The 16,423-nt window shown below is 28.7% G+C and overlaps 2 protein-coding genes across 3 annotated transcripts in view; one reads left to right on the top strand and one right to left on the bottom strand.

The window, feature by feature from the left end:
- LOC129800001 (RNA-binding protein Musashi homolog Rbp6) overlaps positions 1-15,319 on the top strand; it is a 220,442-nt gene extending 205,123 nt beyond the window's left edge. The window contains exon 4 of the mRNA XM_055844347.1: positions 3,136-15,319. Coding sequence (XP_055700322.1) covers positions 3,136-3,376 — 241 coding nt within the window. The 3' untranslated portion in view covers positions 3,377-15,319. The remainder of the gene's footprint in view (positions 1-3,135) is intronic.
- LOC129800015 (uncharacterized) overlaps positions 1-16,423 on the bottom strand; it is an 82,936-nt gene that overhangs the window by 51,426 nt on the left and 15,087 nt on the right. The gene's annotated exons all lie outside the window — the stretch shown is intronic.

Genomic DNA, 16,423 nt, shown 5'->3' with positions numbered 1-16,423 from the left:
AGTCCGGTTTAAGATAAAATGGACTAAAATAATTTAATGTGAATTGCCTACTATTGGGAGCTAATTTATAAAAATCATTTTTTTAAATTCCCCTAAATATATGCAATTTTTTCACGTGGTAAATTTGAAATGCACTTCTTGTGAACCGTTGGCGCTGAAAATATACAGAAAAATTGGTGCCAATAAAATCTTGCATAAAACCCGGCGTATTCGTAAGTTATTCTAAAGATATCTCCTACAGGTATGCAATTTTACTGTGTCACTGGAGTTAATTCCCGGGCTTTTTTTCAGTCCCGAAAAATTCTTTCAAGGCGGGACTCCCTGTAGTACACTGCTGGCAATAATCATAGCTCCACTTTTTCATACTGGAAAAACTTTGAAAAAAAATTTTTTTGGAAAAAAATAAAAAAGTCATTTGAAGGTATTTTCAAACCGATATGAAAAATTGCCATTTGAATTTCATATCGTTAGAACTGTGAGTACTGTAATAGAATCTTTATCAAAATGGCGATTTTCGGGTGGCAATAATTATAGCTCCACTCAATAAATTTGGCTTCAGGGTATTTATTTTCAAACAGTGAAGGTAAATATCTTTTAGTAATTCAATTAATAACTTTATTAATCTAATTAGAATAATTTTTATAAAGTTTTTCATGAATTTTGCTGAAATTTTGTAAGAAAAATGTTTAATGAACAAAAATAAGGGATTAATTAAGGTCTTGAAAGGGATGAAAATTGACAACCAAAAAATTTCCATAAAAATGACAAGATCCTATCACCTTTCATCCGAATTTGTCCATATTGTCGACATATATGCATTTTAAACCACTCCCAGGGCTAAAAATCTCCTTTTGTTAGAGGCAAAAGTGTTCAATTTTCCGTGTTACATTCGAAAAAAAAGAAGTTTTCTACCGAAATTTGATGTAAAACAATGCTGACTGCTTAGTCTCATCATGTTCTGTTGATCCTGCCTCAAAACAGAATTCAAAGTGACTAAGGTGGTCTTTAGAATAATGAAATAAAAAAATATCAAAAAGAAGCTTATTGCAGTTTGATGAACAAAAGGTGTTTTACCTAATTTAAGTGGTACAAAATTATTTTTTTCGACTAAAAAAATTGATAGGTCTTGTCTTAACTTGTTTTCTGTCTGAAAAAATAATTTTAAACCACTTAAATGACGTAAAATACTTTCTATTCATCAAACTGCAATAAGCTTCTTTTTGATATTTTTTTATCTCATTATTCTGAAGACCACCTTAGTCACTTGGAATTCTGTTTTGGGGCAGGATCAACAGAACATGATGAGACTAAGCAGTCAGCATTGTTTTACATCAAATTTCGGTAGAAAACTTGTTTTTTTCGACTGTAACACGGAAAATTGAACACTTTTGCCTCTAACAAAAGGAGATTTTTAGCCCTGGGAGTGGTTTAAAATGCATATAAGTCGGCTATTTGGACAAATTCGGATGAAAGGTGATAGGATCTTGTCATTTTTATGGAAATTTTTTGGTTGTCAATTTTCATCCCTTTCAAGACCTTAATTAATCCCTTATTTTTGTTCATTAAACATTTTTTTTTACAAAATTTCAGCAAAATTCATGAAAAACTTTATAAAAATGATTCTAATTAGCTTAATAAAGTTATTAATTGAATTACTAAAAGATATTTACCTTCACTGTTTGAAAATAAATACCCTGAAGCCAAATTTATTGAGTGAAGCTATAATTATTGCCACCCGAAAATCGCCATTTTGATAAAGATTCTATCACAGTACTCACAGTTCTAACGGTATGAAATTCTAATGGCAATTTTTCATATCAGTTTGAAAATACCTTCAAATGATTTTTTTATTTTTTTTCCAAAAAAATTTTTTTTTCAAAGATTTTCCAGTATGAAAAAGTGGAGCTATGATTATTGCCAGCAGTGTAGTTTTCTCAATATAAGGTAAATGTACCAGCGATCGTCAGTGTTCCTCGGATAGGAAGGTTGTCCCGCGTATCGGAACCCCAAAATAAAATGTACTTTTGAAAATTATTCACTGTATTTTAGTAATTTTCTTTAGCAAAATGCATCACGTTAGTTTATATTAAATCTACAGAACCAATTTTCTCGTCGAGTTTCAGACAAAATTTGATATTATTTACCTAATTTATTGAATCACTTTATCAGAGTCTTAGTAAAAAATCCGCCATTTTATGTTTGATTAAAATGATTTACAAATCTGTGTTAATTAAAAAATGAATATTCAGTGACTCTAATTTCACTATCAATACAGTTTTTTAATTGTTTCGGCAAGGAATATTGAAATTAAATTAGTTTTTGCGAACAAGTACGTTTTCTTTCATTTGTTCCTCGAATCGGCACATTTTTTTTTTTCGTGAAAAATTGCGCTCAGCGTGCTCAGCTGTCATCTTCACAGCCATTATTATATGTTTTTGTTGTGATAGTACAATTTACCAGTTAAAGTTTCATTAAATTTAACAATTTTACAAGTTTTTTTCGTGTGAATAATCGGTACATAGAGTAAGAGTGACGAAAAAGTTTCACTGAAGCCAGAGTGATTTAGATGCCAAGAAAGCAGATGAATCCCCATCAAACACATGATCAAGTCCCTTTCGATCCGCGGAACACATTGCATCCTTACAATTACACCTATATATTCTTAATTTCCGTATTTAGCAAAAGTGTCAATATACGAGAATGGTTAAATGGATCACTAATATTCAATTGTCATGTAAAAAAAATCAAATAATGTTTTGGAACTTATATATTCAACTAAATATGGAGCACGTCTCTTAACATCCCCATCCGTGGTACACTTCCCTTATCTTTTAAGGCAAATTTTAACATCCCACTGTATAATTCTATGCGTGGTTAATTTTTACCCGGTCTGCCCTATTGCTTTGTTTGCTATATCGGACACCAAGTTTCTCGAAGTCACAGGCCTTTCTGAGAAGTCTCAAGGATTTTCCACGCTATTTTGTTGGTAGATGCTATGCTGTATTGTATATTTGTCATTGTGAAACCTTTTAGAGAAACACAAGAAGTGTCCGATATTGCATGCTGTCCGAAATTTAGCACAATAGGGGATATTTTGCAAAGGGAGACCTTATTGATTTTTTCTGTTTATTGCAGATATGCGCCGTATCCTATTCCCGCCGGAGCCGCTGCTGCAGCTGCCCATGCAGTGTCTGCCCCACAGCCACAGCCCCAACCCGCCGCGGCCCCCACGCAGACCACGGCGGCGGCCGCCCTTGCAGCCGCCCCAGTGGCACCCGGAAATCCCTATCAGGGCTACAGTCTCACGAATGTGGACATGTCGAGCTTCCAGGGTGTCGACTGGGGCTCCATGTATGGCATGGGAATGTATGTGTAGGGCGCACTTGGTCCCCAAAAGTGCTTTCAATGTGTGCCACTGTGAGGCCCATGTGAAAGATGATGGTCAGAGAGGAGTGAAGCTAAATTGGAATGGACATGTGACACTGGGAGATGAATTTTGGGGAGGATCTATTAATTTGAAATCTGGATAAGATTGGGGCTTTTGACGAAAAAAAAAACAAATATTACACTTTACAGCAAGGACGACAAATGAAATTAATTAAAAAAAAAACGATGAAAAAAGCCTCAAAAAGAGAATTGAAACACTGAGGACGAAAGAAAATGCATGAAGACCAACGGAGGAGGAAGAGGCATCAAATTGAGAGGAAGAAAATTCCTCTGGACATGTGATCGAATGAACAACAGAAGATGGATTAACTTTTTTCAGAAAGACAGAGGATAAACTCATGAAGTCATATTTTCAAAACGTTGAAATTCAAAGAGAAAAAAAAACAAAAGAGGTATTAGTAGATATTACTCACAACCCAAAAAAAATAAAAGAAGAAAAAACAAAACAATCCACGGAGGAGACAATGTAGTTAGTGAACTAAATTTTGAGACAGAAGGATACTCAAAATACTTAATGGACAGCAAAGGATTTAACAAAAAACAAAAGAAAAGAATATCTAATTCTCTTTTAGACGCCAACCAACAAACCAAACCTGCTTTATCTTATTTTCTTCTTCTTTATATTTTCAAATCCAGAAAGAGAGGGATTTATTAGATATCCAGAGAGTGAGAGAGCGTGAGATGGAGATTGGGAAGAGTTTGAAAAAAGAAACCCAAGAGAAAAAAGCCACAAGAACAACCCACCAAGCTAAAAAAAAAAACAAAATAGTTACAAGGAAAAATTTTTACAAGAGACACAAGCGATGAGAGACGAGAAAAGCCATTTCCGATGAGTATAAACCAAACAAAAACCTTTTAGAAAAAATACATAAACAAAAAATATCTAAATTTTACTTTTAGTGAAATAATACATTTAAAAAAAATAGATGGCAGAAGTAAAAAAAAATAGATTAGAAGAATGTAAGATTTGGTTTCATCGTAAGTTTTTACAAATTCTCTACCATTTTTGAATGTATAACCAGAAAATACTATATATACGTAATATCTCTTTCGATTTATCTGAAATTTTTTAATTGCAGCAAATCTTAGATATTTGTTTGTCTTTTTTTGGTAATTATTCCTTTAACAAAAAATACAAATCTGAAATATTAACAGTTTTTTAACAATTTGTCGTAATTTTATTTATACTAATAACCTGATTCATTAGATGCTCTTGTAAATTTTTTTTTAGAAAAAAACAACCATTTAAAAGCAGAATTTTCGTAAATAGAAAAATCAATGAGAATAAAATAGAGAAAAAGACCTCTTTAACCTATTTTATTAACATACTTTTTGGTTTTATATGTTAGTTATTTTGAAGTAAATAAATTCACTAAAACTCCCTTAACAGAAATTAATGAAAAATTTATTCACCGAAATAGTATTTTTTTTTAATTTTTTTTTCAGCAAATAACCATATAAAATAGTTCAGTATACAAAAGTGATAAAGAATTTTCCCAATTCTTTTGTATAGATATTTTCTTTTTAGATTCCTTTAACGAAATTTAAAGAAAAAGAAAACCTATTTACAAAATAATAAAATAGATTTTTCCATTAGAATTCTTTTATCTACTTCATCCTTTCTTATTCTTTCTCTTTCTTATTCTTTAGTTTTAGTCTGTATTTTGCAAAAGTATTTGAAAACAAAATAATATTTCCACTTTTCCAATAAAATTTCAATTTTTCTCTTTAGAAATTTAACTTTTAATAAATAAAAAAAAACTTTTCCAATATTAATATTTCAAGATAGTACGAAAACATTGGTAACATATTTCTTCACCTATAAAATACACCATTTAGAATATCCTTTTCTTGTTTCCTTGATTTTTTTTTTGTTGTTTTTTGGAGAACGAGTAGGACTTAGCCAAAAGAAAACCTAAACATCATCATACAGTATTATTAAATAAAATATTGAAAAAAAGTAATATATTTAATTGTAATAACTGTGGTGCCTAAAACAAACAAAAAAAATATTTCTCAATGAAGAAAGTAATAAGAAGTTGATGCAAATTTAATCCAAAACTATCATGATCACATGGTCTTTAGATGATTTGAATGTTTTTTGCAAAAAAGAATTTGTAGAAAAAGATCTTTAACGTCAGTTTCTTGCCTCCCTCTTCTTGTCATATTGCAGACTTTTTTAATCGAATGTATTTTGCAGTTATATTTCTAGCAAAATTAGCTTGAATAAAAATTGATAAATGATTTTTTTTGAGCATGCAACACAATCCGATTTCAGAAAGAATAAAAGTAAAAGCGAATGAAAATTCTCAAATTGCTCGAACTTAAAAGAGATTTTTCGTGTTTACTGAGAAAACGTCAAAAATCTTTCCAGAAACTATTAAAAAAATAAGGCTTAAAATACGCTTTTATGTCGATTCAAAACTGTTCTTTTATGAACTTCTAGACCTTTCAAATAAAATTAATCTTATCCGAATCGGTTGATAAATACGTCGTTTAGAGCATCTGTCTCCTATACGACCTTGAAAAATATGAAAAGGTGTTTCATAGCAAGTTTCAGGCTAAGACTTTTTTTCAATTTCCATTTTTTCAGGCAATATAAAATTTAATTTGAGTGAATAAACAAAATCTTCATGAATTTTTATTGCAAAAGGTTTTGAGAATTTAAATTGAGAACAGTTGACAGCGCCACTCAGGGGGATGATATTAGCTCTAAAAAAAAATGCGACCAGTTTTAGTGTAAATTTTTTCCCGTTTTCGTACAAATTTCATGAGATATCTCCGAAACTATGTAGGTTGCCAATTTGGGGTTTTCGGTTGCCTATTCTATATTAAATTGGCTTTTATTTTGTATTTGTATTATGCCCAGCGCACAATGACTTTTGTTTATAAACATGTTTTCAAAATTTCCTATGAGAGTAAGCATGGTCACTAGATTTAGATCTCAGTCACTCTTACGGAATTGTCAAAAACATGTTTACTAAACAAAAGTTATTGTGCGTTGAGCATTATTTGCTAATTCATTCTACAATGACAGAAAAGAGCTAATAAACTCCAAAGTCTTTTCGGCACGCAAGAAACATATGGGAAACATGGGAAACATCATGCCCCTAGCGCCACTCGTGGGAGAAACTAGTGCACTCTTGCGGAAAAAAGCTATCAGTTCCCATCCGCGGAGAAAATTTCCTTCGGTTCATATTTTTTTCCAAAGAGCTCTTTAAGTTGAAAAAAAGGAAAAATGAAAATAAACCGATGGAATCTGTGACGTATTTCTGTTAAAAATTGTTTAAATTTACGGTAACGAAAAACTTAACCGTTATTATTATTATTAATCGTAAAGAGATATTTGTTACAACGTAATCATATTGCAAAGATAATAATAATGCTGGCACAACATTCCATGAAGGAACAAGGCCTTTCCGCAAGGGGATTTCTAGACATGCATTATTATTTTTTCTTGTACGAGATGAGGTTGCCAGTCCCATGCCCGTGGAATCAAGTGCAGTGAAGCTCACTGGGTGCAATCTGAACACCTTTAACGTCAGAAAAATTCCTAGTGACCTAAAGGGGATTCGAACCCGGGACACTTGCATCATACAGCGAGTGCTCTACCACTTGACCCATTGAGTAATTTACAAAGGCAAAGTCGTATATCCTAGTATATCCTGTGTTGGCAGAATTGGCTATGTCCATTGTAGACCCCCTAGGAGTCCCTTCCCCGCAATGTGGATGTGCTTCTTCGGCTTCTTCAGTGCCTACGCCCGTTTTGGACAGAGCCGACACATTTTATTACGTTTTATCGTTTTTATCACATGCTAAAATGTCGAACTCATAATTTTGAGCATCGCGTCAGAGATCTTATCCATCCAAGACCCAACGGTCTTGCCTATTGCTCCACTGAGATTCCTACTTAATCATTGAAAGGGCTTTAATGCTAATCGTCTGTGTTTTAATATCTCCACCGGCAATTAGGTAATAATCTTGATTCAGAATGAGTTCTTCAAAGTGTAAATAAGCTCAAACTATTACTTATTCAGTCTATTCCTGTCTAGGAAGAGAAAAAAGTCATATAAGAGCTTTCTGAGTTATTCAGACACAATTTGGGTTAGCTTTGGATTCAGTCATTCTTTTATTACTTTGTTGAGTTGGGGGAAAGCCTCGTATCAGACTTATCAGACCATGAGACAGGGTTACAAAAAAGAATAGGATGCTGAAGAGGCTTACAACAACGGTAGGACGGTAAAATCCCGATCTTTTAAGTGCAAATGACAGAGCTTTGGATATTGCTCGATTTTGGATTATCATCGTGTCGGGATATTGATTATAATGTAATCATGTTTCTCTATTATTATACTCATTGCTATTGTATCCCGTATTGGAAGAAATCCGTAGCGTTGATCCTTTTTTCGTGCTTCCGGAGTTTTTTTGGGCAGACGCAGTGCATTTTTTACGTTTTATTCCATGTGAACATACCTTTTGTAAAAATATTCAGTTGCTTGCGCCAGGCGGGACTTGAACTCACAACTGTGAGAGTTGATTCAGATATCTTATCCGCTCAAGACGAAACTGTCTTACCTATTGTGACGCTGAGATCTCCTCAATTTTGGGTGAAAACGGTATACCGGTTTCGACATGACGAAGAAGATTGATTGCTTTGAACATTGATATCGACGGTAAGATGGCGATGGCCGTATTAGAATAATTTTAAAAATAATCCGAAGTGTAAATTTCTTGTGGGAAAGGAGAGATTGGGGAACTCAAGCTGTTTCTGCGAAGAAAATCAACATAAGAGACTTCTAAGATCGGATTTTGGCACAATTCTATCTGAATTTGAACAATTCTAACCGATTTTAGGACAATTCAATCTCAGTACAATGCGACGAATGCGCGCGCAGTAAATGACATCAGTATCAATATCTCTAACCGTTCGACGTCAGGGGTTGGGGTGGGGGGTACACAGATCTGTCACTCATGGTTCACTTTGGGTGTCGATTAGCGCGATCCTAGGGACTCACCGTGATGTCACATATATAAGATTAATATTAAGAAAAGTCGGAGAGAGAAGTATATAGTATTCAAAATTTCAAATGGAATATCACGTGTGTTAGAAAGAGTACACTCTAGTGGAGTAATACGATGTGTAAGATATTACTGTTCGTATTAATTGCTTTCTGAATCGTATTACAGGCAATTCGAGCAATTTTCCATGCGTTCCAACTGTGATTCGGTCAGTTTTCGAGAAAAACGCGAAAGAAAGGCAAGATAAAACACTTGCTATCCTTTGTTGGCATTCTCGCAGTTCAGAAAGTATTAATCTTAATATTAATCTTATATGTGACATAGTCATCATTGTGCGTCCCTGGTGACTGATTGCGCGGTACTGGAGACTAAAATCGCGCGATCAACACGATATGCCACTCTCCGTTCATTCGCTGGCCATATTTATTCACCCCTGTTCAGCGTTTTCGTTTATAACTGTTCTCAACTGTTCTTAAAAGTTCAGAATAGCACATTAACATGGAAATTGTCTTTTTAAGATCGAGCAATAACAAAAATAAAAACAAGATTATCTTATATATTTCAAATTTTTCGATCTGACGAGTTTTCTCCCCTTAAAATCCAACCAAAAAGATAAATAAAAAAAAGGAAGAATATTCTAAAATTAGCAAACGTTTGACTTTTTGAACAAGAAGTATGAAAAAGAATTCTACCGGTTTCACATAGACTAAAAGCAAAATACTCCTCACAAGGAAACTCTGTGAAAAAGACAAGAGTTGAACCTTCTTTTTATTTTGGAAATTTCCCTTTTTGTTGAGATTTTTCTTTTAGAAGAGAAATACAAGTATTTTTAAATGTTTTATTTTAGAGAAATCCATTCAAAATCAATGAATTGGCATTTTTGAAAAAGAACGAAAGAAGATCCGACACAACTTGATGGTAAAGCACTTTACATTTGGGGAGATCGAATGAAGCGAATATGAGAAAAGTGAAGAAAAATTAGTGGAAAATTTAGACAATTCTCCTGAAAAGAAATAATGGATATCTCAATGGGGAATTGTTTGAAATAAAAGATGCTCTTTCAAATTTCAAAAAAAAAAGAAAAGAAACAATATTCTCAGTGAAGAAGAGAAAAGATTATAAACTTAATAGTTTTTAAGCAATATAACTCGCAATAAGCAGTATTATATATTTTTCGATAAAGATGATAAGAAGCATGTGTGTGTTACATGAAAATTCTTTTCTTGTTTCACGCCGTCTCCTTGTACGTTTAATTCATTGATTTATGCTAATTACATTTTTAAAAAATTCATGCTAAAACTAAAAAATCATACTTAATCATGTAGCTGAGAGATAGAGAAGATATAAAATGATGATGATGATATTTTCTAGATTTCTCTTTTACACTATTTTTTTCTCTTTTGAATTTTTTTTGGGTTCTATTTTTTCTAGATTTTCAATACTAATTCCTCATTTAACCGTTCTTTCTCCATCCTATATCTTTTGATATCTTCGTAATTAGCAATGCAAAATACATTTTTAAAAAATGAATTATGATAAGAAATCAATCTCAATAAAAATCTTCTGTATCAAACAGGAGGGGGAGCATGGTTGATTTCTTATTTCATAAAAAATTCTATGATATTAATAGAAGAAAAAAGTGAAAATTTTTTGCAATTTTAAAAAGCATATTTAGATGAAAAACAAAACGTGAAAGCAAGTGAGACAAGAAAAATTTAAGCAAGATTCAACAAATAAGATTTTTTGAAAATTATTAGATAACATATTTGAAAATTTTTGAACTATTTGAACAAACAAGAATTGATAAGCAAGAAATTCAAATAATTATTAAAACAAAAATTACTCACAAAAAGAACAAGATTTTAAAGAATATGAAAAAAACGCTTGTGAAAAACCTCATTGTAATATTAAATGAAAAAAAAAACTTAGTGATTAGCTTTTCTGATTGTTAGTAATTATTTTTATTTTTATTTTATTTGTTTACATGAAAACAAATTCCCCGCACTTGCCTCATTAATTTATTGTATTTTTTCTTCTAAATGTGGTAACTCTAATTATTTATCCAATTAATATTTAAAAAACAAAAACGTAATTATCTGTCTCTTCCCTATAATTTAATTTCTTGCACTAAAATAGATATGAGTGATAAAGGCAATTCAAGGAGCGCCAATGCTCTATTTCTTGAATATTATTCAACATAAAAATTATCACTTGAGACTTTTCTTTTAGGAAAAAAAAACTCAACAATTTAACAAATCCCTTTTCATTTACATATTCCCGTAAAATAAACCTCTTAATTAGTTTCCAAAATGAGAAAGAAGTTTTAAAAGAAACGTAGTTGACAGCAATTAATTATGTTTAGGTGCCTTAATGTTAGACTTGTATTCTAATCTAAATAATTGTAATAAGTAATGATCACAAGATTCTCCTTAGAATTTAGTTTGAGTATTTATTTGAAAAACAAAAAATCTAAAAATATAACTCTTGTTTTTTTTATTATCAAAAAACAAAAATTGAAAAATAATAACGATTTTGATTGAAATCCAATCAAAAATTTTACCTTTTCATCCTTTGTTTTAGAATTTGTAATATTTTTTTTTTGTTGTAAAACAAATAGTAAACGTTTTTTTTTTGTTAATCAGTTGTATCCTTTTTGGCGCCATTATTTCTTAGTATGATTGAATATGTCTCTATATAGTGAACGATACATATAACCATATATAAAATCGAATATTAGAGATATGAGTTTGTGTTTTGTTCAATATAAATATTGTCATTGCTATTTTTAGTATATATATTTTCTTTTTTTTTATTAAAGATATTAGTAATTTTGAAAAAGATACTGTCGTAACGAGTTTTTTGGAAAATATTCTTTTTTATTTTTTTGATTTTAAAACAGTATTTTTTTTTTGTTAGAATAATATAGTAATACAGCGACTGTATAAAATTTTTTATGGAGGAAATATCTATCTAGATTTTTTTAATAAAATATTGCGAAAATTAGTAGTAGATTATTTTTTTTTTGTTCTTTTATGTATATATAAAATATAAAAGCAGTTCAGTGGAATGATATTTTTTATATAGTATTTATTTTTATTTATTTTAAAAACTAACGTAGTTTTTTGTTGGATCGAGATTCAAAAGTAATATATTTATATATTTGTCATAATTTTGGTTTTATTTAAATTTTGAGATAATAAAAGCTAAATACTAAAATAAAATCGAATATATAGAGAAACTGAAGAAAAAAAAGTGAGAAAAACATATCGAAAATCTTTTGATGAAAATCACAAATTAATAATTCTTCAAATGAGAACGTCTGTGAATAGCATCATATCATTTTGAAGATTATAAAAAAAAAAAGATTTTTAAAAACAATTATTTCTCTTTTTTAAAACGAAATGCTCACTCTTTTTTTATTAATAATTCAATAAATTCAACTAGATAGTCTTACTTCAAGAAAGAAAGTGATTGTAATTTTTGATCTTTTCAAACATTAAAAAAAATAAAAGAAATTACTAATAATGCTCCTAAAGATATTTTCTTCGTTTTTTACAAAAAAGAAAATTAAACTTGACAATAAGTAAGCAATAATTGAGATATAAAAGAAACATAAAATTATGACGTTTTTTATATAAAACTAACTAAAATGAAAAATTGATACAAATGTGAGTCTGTTGAAAATTTAGTGAGATAAAAAAAAACATTAAATCTTATAGAAGAACGTGAAAATTAAAAATTTTGAAATGTTTTTTGATACTATTCTTATTCCTCTTGAAAACAAAAGAATAAAAAAATATTAGATTTAGTAATAATGTGTAAAATCTCTAAAAAAGAAAAATTACAATTTTGTATTGAAAATATTTTGAGTCTAAAATTGCTATAAACTTTAAAAGGATTTAACCATTGAGAAAAATTAAGGAAAAACTAACGGTACATATTTATTGAATAAAAGTACAAACTTATATCTCTATCGCGGTGGATAAGAAATACAAAAAAAAAAAAATTAAGACCTTCTATAGAGACCAAAAATTCGCGAAAAAAACTATGAATCTTTCAATTTCTTTTCGATATAATCGTTTATCTTTTGATTTACGTCGCGAAACCTGATGAAAAAAAGCTAAAAGAAAAAATAAATACAGTGGACCAAAAGATACCTAATATTTTTATCACAGAATCTTAATGCTTCCAACAACTTTTCTTCAGTGTAAGAAAGAAAAAAACCTTTGTAAGTTTTACTTGTAATATTTTTGTTTTTTATCTGAAATTTTTAAATTTGTTTTATTTTAAAATTTTCTTTTTTAAAAGATAATATACTGGACATTTCTGTAGAACATTATTAATGATGAAATAATGAAAAGTCGTTGAATATTATTTGTGTGTAGAGCTTTGGCACTTCTCAAATTATCTGCTTAAAACTATTTTTTATGTTTTTCTATATCTATTTTTTCTTCTTCTTTTTAATAAAATCCTTCTTTCCCAATTTACATATCCTGTCTATTTCATACGGAGTAATGTCTCTTCACTCATGATTAAACTGCAATGCAAAAGTATTTGTAAAAATCTTTTAATGTTTTTTTTAATGAGATTACTCATCGAAAAGTCTCTGAAAAAATCATTTCTAGTATTCGAATACTATCATTGCAATTTAATAATTTAATTAAATTTCTCCCTCAAATAACATCTTTTACGAATAATTTTCATGTGACATTTGTTTTTTAAATTAGTTTTATAGTAAAACAAAGTATTAGTGATGCTTATTGTGAAAAGCAAAAAGATATATTTTAGTTCTTCTTAGGTTCATGGAAGACTTATTAGTGTAAAAAGAATGTTGTGTAAAAGGAAGAAGAATATTAGTAGAAAGAAAAAGTGGAACAAAGAAGCAAAGAAAAAAAAGTAAAAATTTTTACAATAAAGAGAAAAAAGGAGTTTAAAAAATAAACAACCACAGATTCCTACTAGAAGTAGAATGGATATTTTTCAAAACAAAAAAAAAGAATAAACATTTGTTTCCTTGTTTGCCTTTTTTTGCAAGTGAAAAAAATAAACAATAAATTACATGAGAGTTGTAATTTTTTTGCAAATGATCTGTAAAAAATTGCACTTTTCTAAATTGCCATTTATGTTGATGTAATTTTTACAAAATGAAAAATTAGATAGCTTTTAAAAAAAAATACCAAGAAATTTGAAGTTGAATATACTTAGCACACTTAGGATGCTTGACAGTATATTAATATAGTGTCATTTTCTTTTCTTATTTACTATCTCGAATAACTTGCAGAATATTAAAAAATAAATAAATTACTTTCATTTCTTAAATTTAATAAGATGTATAAAAAAAAAGTATTGAGAAAAGTAATAAAAATCTTGCCGTATTTTTTTGATTATTCTCGGTAAATAATCATAAATTTGACTGAGGTATAATACAGTAATTTTTTTTTCGTATAAGATTTTTTTCTTGTGTTAAGGGAGAGACTTATTTAAAAAAAAAAAATTGAGGGAAAGTATATTAACTTTTAAGTACTCTTTGAAGATTAAATTTGTCCCACTTAGAGACTTTTTAGTTAATAAGTATATATCTAACGAATAGGATATTTTAGTTTTTTTTTTAATCTAAGTATTTTACTTTACTGAAAGTGGCTATTTAGTTGCTATCGTCTCATATAAGTATTACTAGAATCTAAGTTCTTATTTTTTTTAGTTTTTAGACTTTTAATGGTTATTTTTTTAATTTTTGGTCCCAACGATGATCTTAGAAATTAGTTTTCTTATTTTTTGTCTTAGTCCTTAATATTTTTTTTTGTGAAAGCTGTAGTACTTAATTTTTATTTTTCAATCTTATTATTTTCTCAATTCCATTAGTTTAAGCACATATGCCTATTACACACTTAATTTTTATTTTAATTACTTTAAAAAAAACTGGAAAAAAATCTTAATAAAATGATATCACACAGTAAAAAACAAAAAACATGATATTGAATTTTATGTAAATATTTATAAATATTATCGTATATTTCTTTCGGTATTTAGTATATATAGTTTTGGAATATTTTTTCGCTATTGGTGTTTTTATTTTGTATTTTTTTAGATAGTTTTTTTTTTGAAAGAGATAGAACAAAAGAACGTACTGTGTAAGATTAATGGGTAAAGAGCACTTTTAGATAAAATTAATAAACTAATCAATTAAGATACATATTAATTTGCATGCAAAATTTTTAGAGAAATTTACTCTTTATTTTTTTCTTTATTTCCACTCTATGATTTATTTTCCTCTTAAATATTTTAATTGTTTTCTTATTCTTAAAACCTTCAAAAAATTTTATTTTGTTTCTTTTCGTCCTCGTGAGATAAATTAACAACCCATTCCCACGCCCTCTAAAAACGAAAAACAAGAAAATAATATACGGAAAGTTAAAGAGCTAAAGGAAAAAGTGTTCAATTGAAATAGTAAAAAACAAAATATTTCTTTAAAAGAATTTTTCTAGCCTGAGTAAATTGTTGTATTGCTGTTGTGTGATAATATAACATAATAAAAAAATAAATAATAGTCAAAAGAACAAAAAAAAAACACTGAAAATATACGGAAAAAATCGTAATAAATTTTGTGAAGAAATTATATGAAATGTGACGAAATAATTATTGCTTTTGTGTGTAGATAGATTATAAAAAAAGAAGGAGATTAAAACGTAAAAAATTGTTATGTGAATGACAAAAATTTATCACGGTAAACAAAGATATTACACACATTTTTCTGCATGTCTTTTTTAGAGAAAGCAAATTCCTAAACTAATCCTTATCCCTGGAAATGTAATAATCTAAATAATGCAAAAAATATCACACATTTAATAACAAACAAACAAAAAAAACATATTTCTCTCACATTTTTCAAATTCCCCTCTTTGAAAATGTTATTCGTGAATGTAGACGAAATACTGTAATATTATGCAAACATTTTTAAAAATCATTGAAAAAAAGTGCTATTTCAATCGAACACTTTTTCAAGCAGAGCTAAAACAAAGGGAGAAAGCTTCCAATCCAAAAAAAAGACCTTCAAAGAAAAGCTTCTTTGAGGAAAGTTTTCTAATTGCGCCAGGTACTTAGAAACGAAAATCGTAAATTTATTGTGGTTTCCAATTAAGATTTAAAAGAAAAAGCACGATTTTTTCGTATTTGGAACCTCGTAATTAGAAAATATCGCTTAAGCAAAAATTTCTTTTCTAATATCTTTCATCACCCTTACATCCCTCTTTTTTTTATTTTCATAAAGCTAACTTTCACTTCTTAAGTCAACAACATAATGAGACAATACTCTTATCGTAAATGAAAGATAATTTTTAAATAAAAGAAAAAAAAAGATGAAAAAGTATAATAAAGTGAAAAAAAGAGATAAATATATCTTGAGAGCAATAACTGTAATTAAAAGATTTAATGAAAAAAATAAGCTTAAAAAAGAAAAAAAAAGTAAAAAAAAATTTCTTTCATCTAAAGAAATGATGATGAAATTTAAATAAGAGTGACACCTTTTTTGTAATAAATACAATTTAAAGTGAGAAAAAAATGAGAAAAATATTGAATTTGAAAAGAAAAAAATAAAAAAAAACAATATACGAGAAGCGTTTAAAATAAAAAAGGTTCCTCTATTTTTGTATTTCCATTATTAATCATGATAAAGATAAAAAAAATAAAAGTATATAAAAATGTAAAAATATAATTATTATATACAAACTTAATCTAATTATTGAACTAAATATGATTCTAAAGAATAAAGAAAGGAAAAAAATCTCAATATTACGGTATAAAAAAAAGTTATCAAATTTTACATGAAAGTCTTTCATTAAAAAAAATCACTTTAAAAGAAAGATATTTAGCATTTCTCACCCATTTAACTTACTGTAACATTTTTCGAAAGTATTTGCATATAGAAAACAATTTGATTCGATGGAAGTAAATATAGAAA

The sequence above is a fragment of the Phlebotomus papatasi genome, chromosome 1 (genome assembly GCF_024763615.1).
Source record: "Phlebotomus papatasi isolate M1 chromosome 1, Ppap_2.1, whole genome shotgun sequence".
NCBI lineage: Eukaryota > Metazoa > Arthropoda > Insecta > Diptera > Psychodidae > Phlebotomus > Phlebotomus papatasi.
This window is presented reverse-complemented; position numbering and strand designations above follow the sequence as displayed.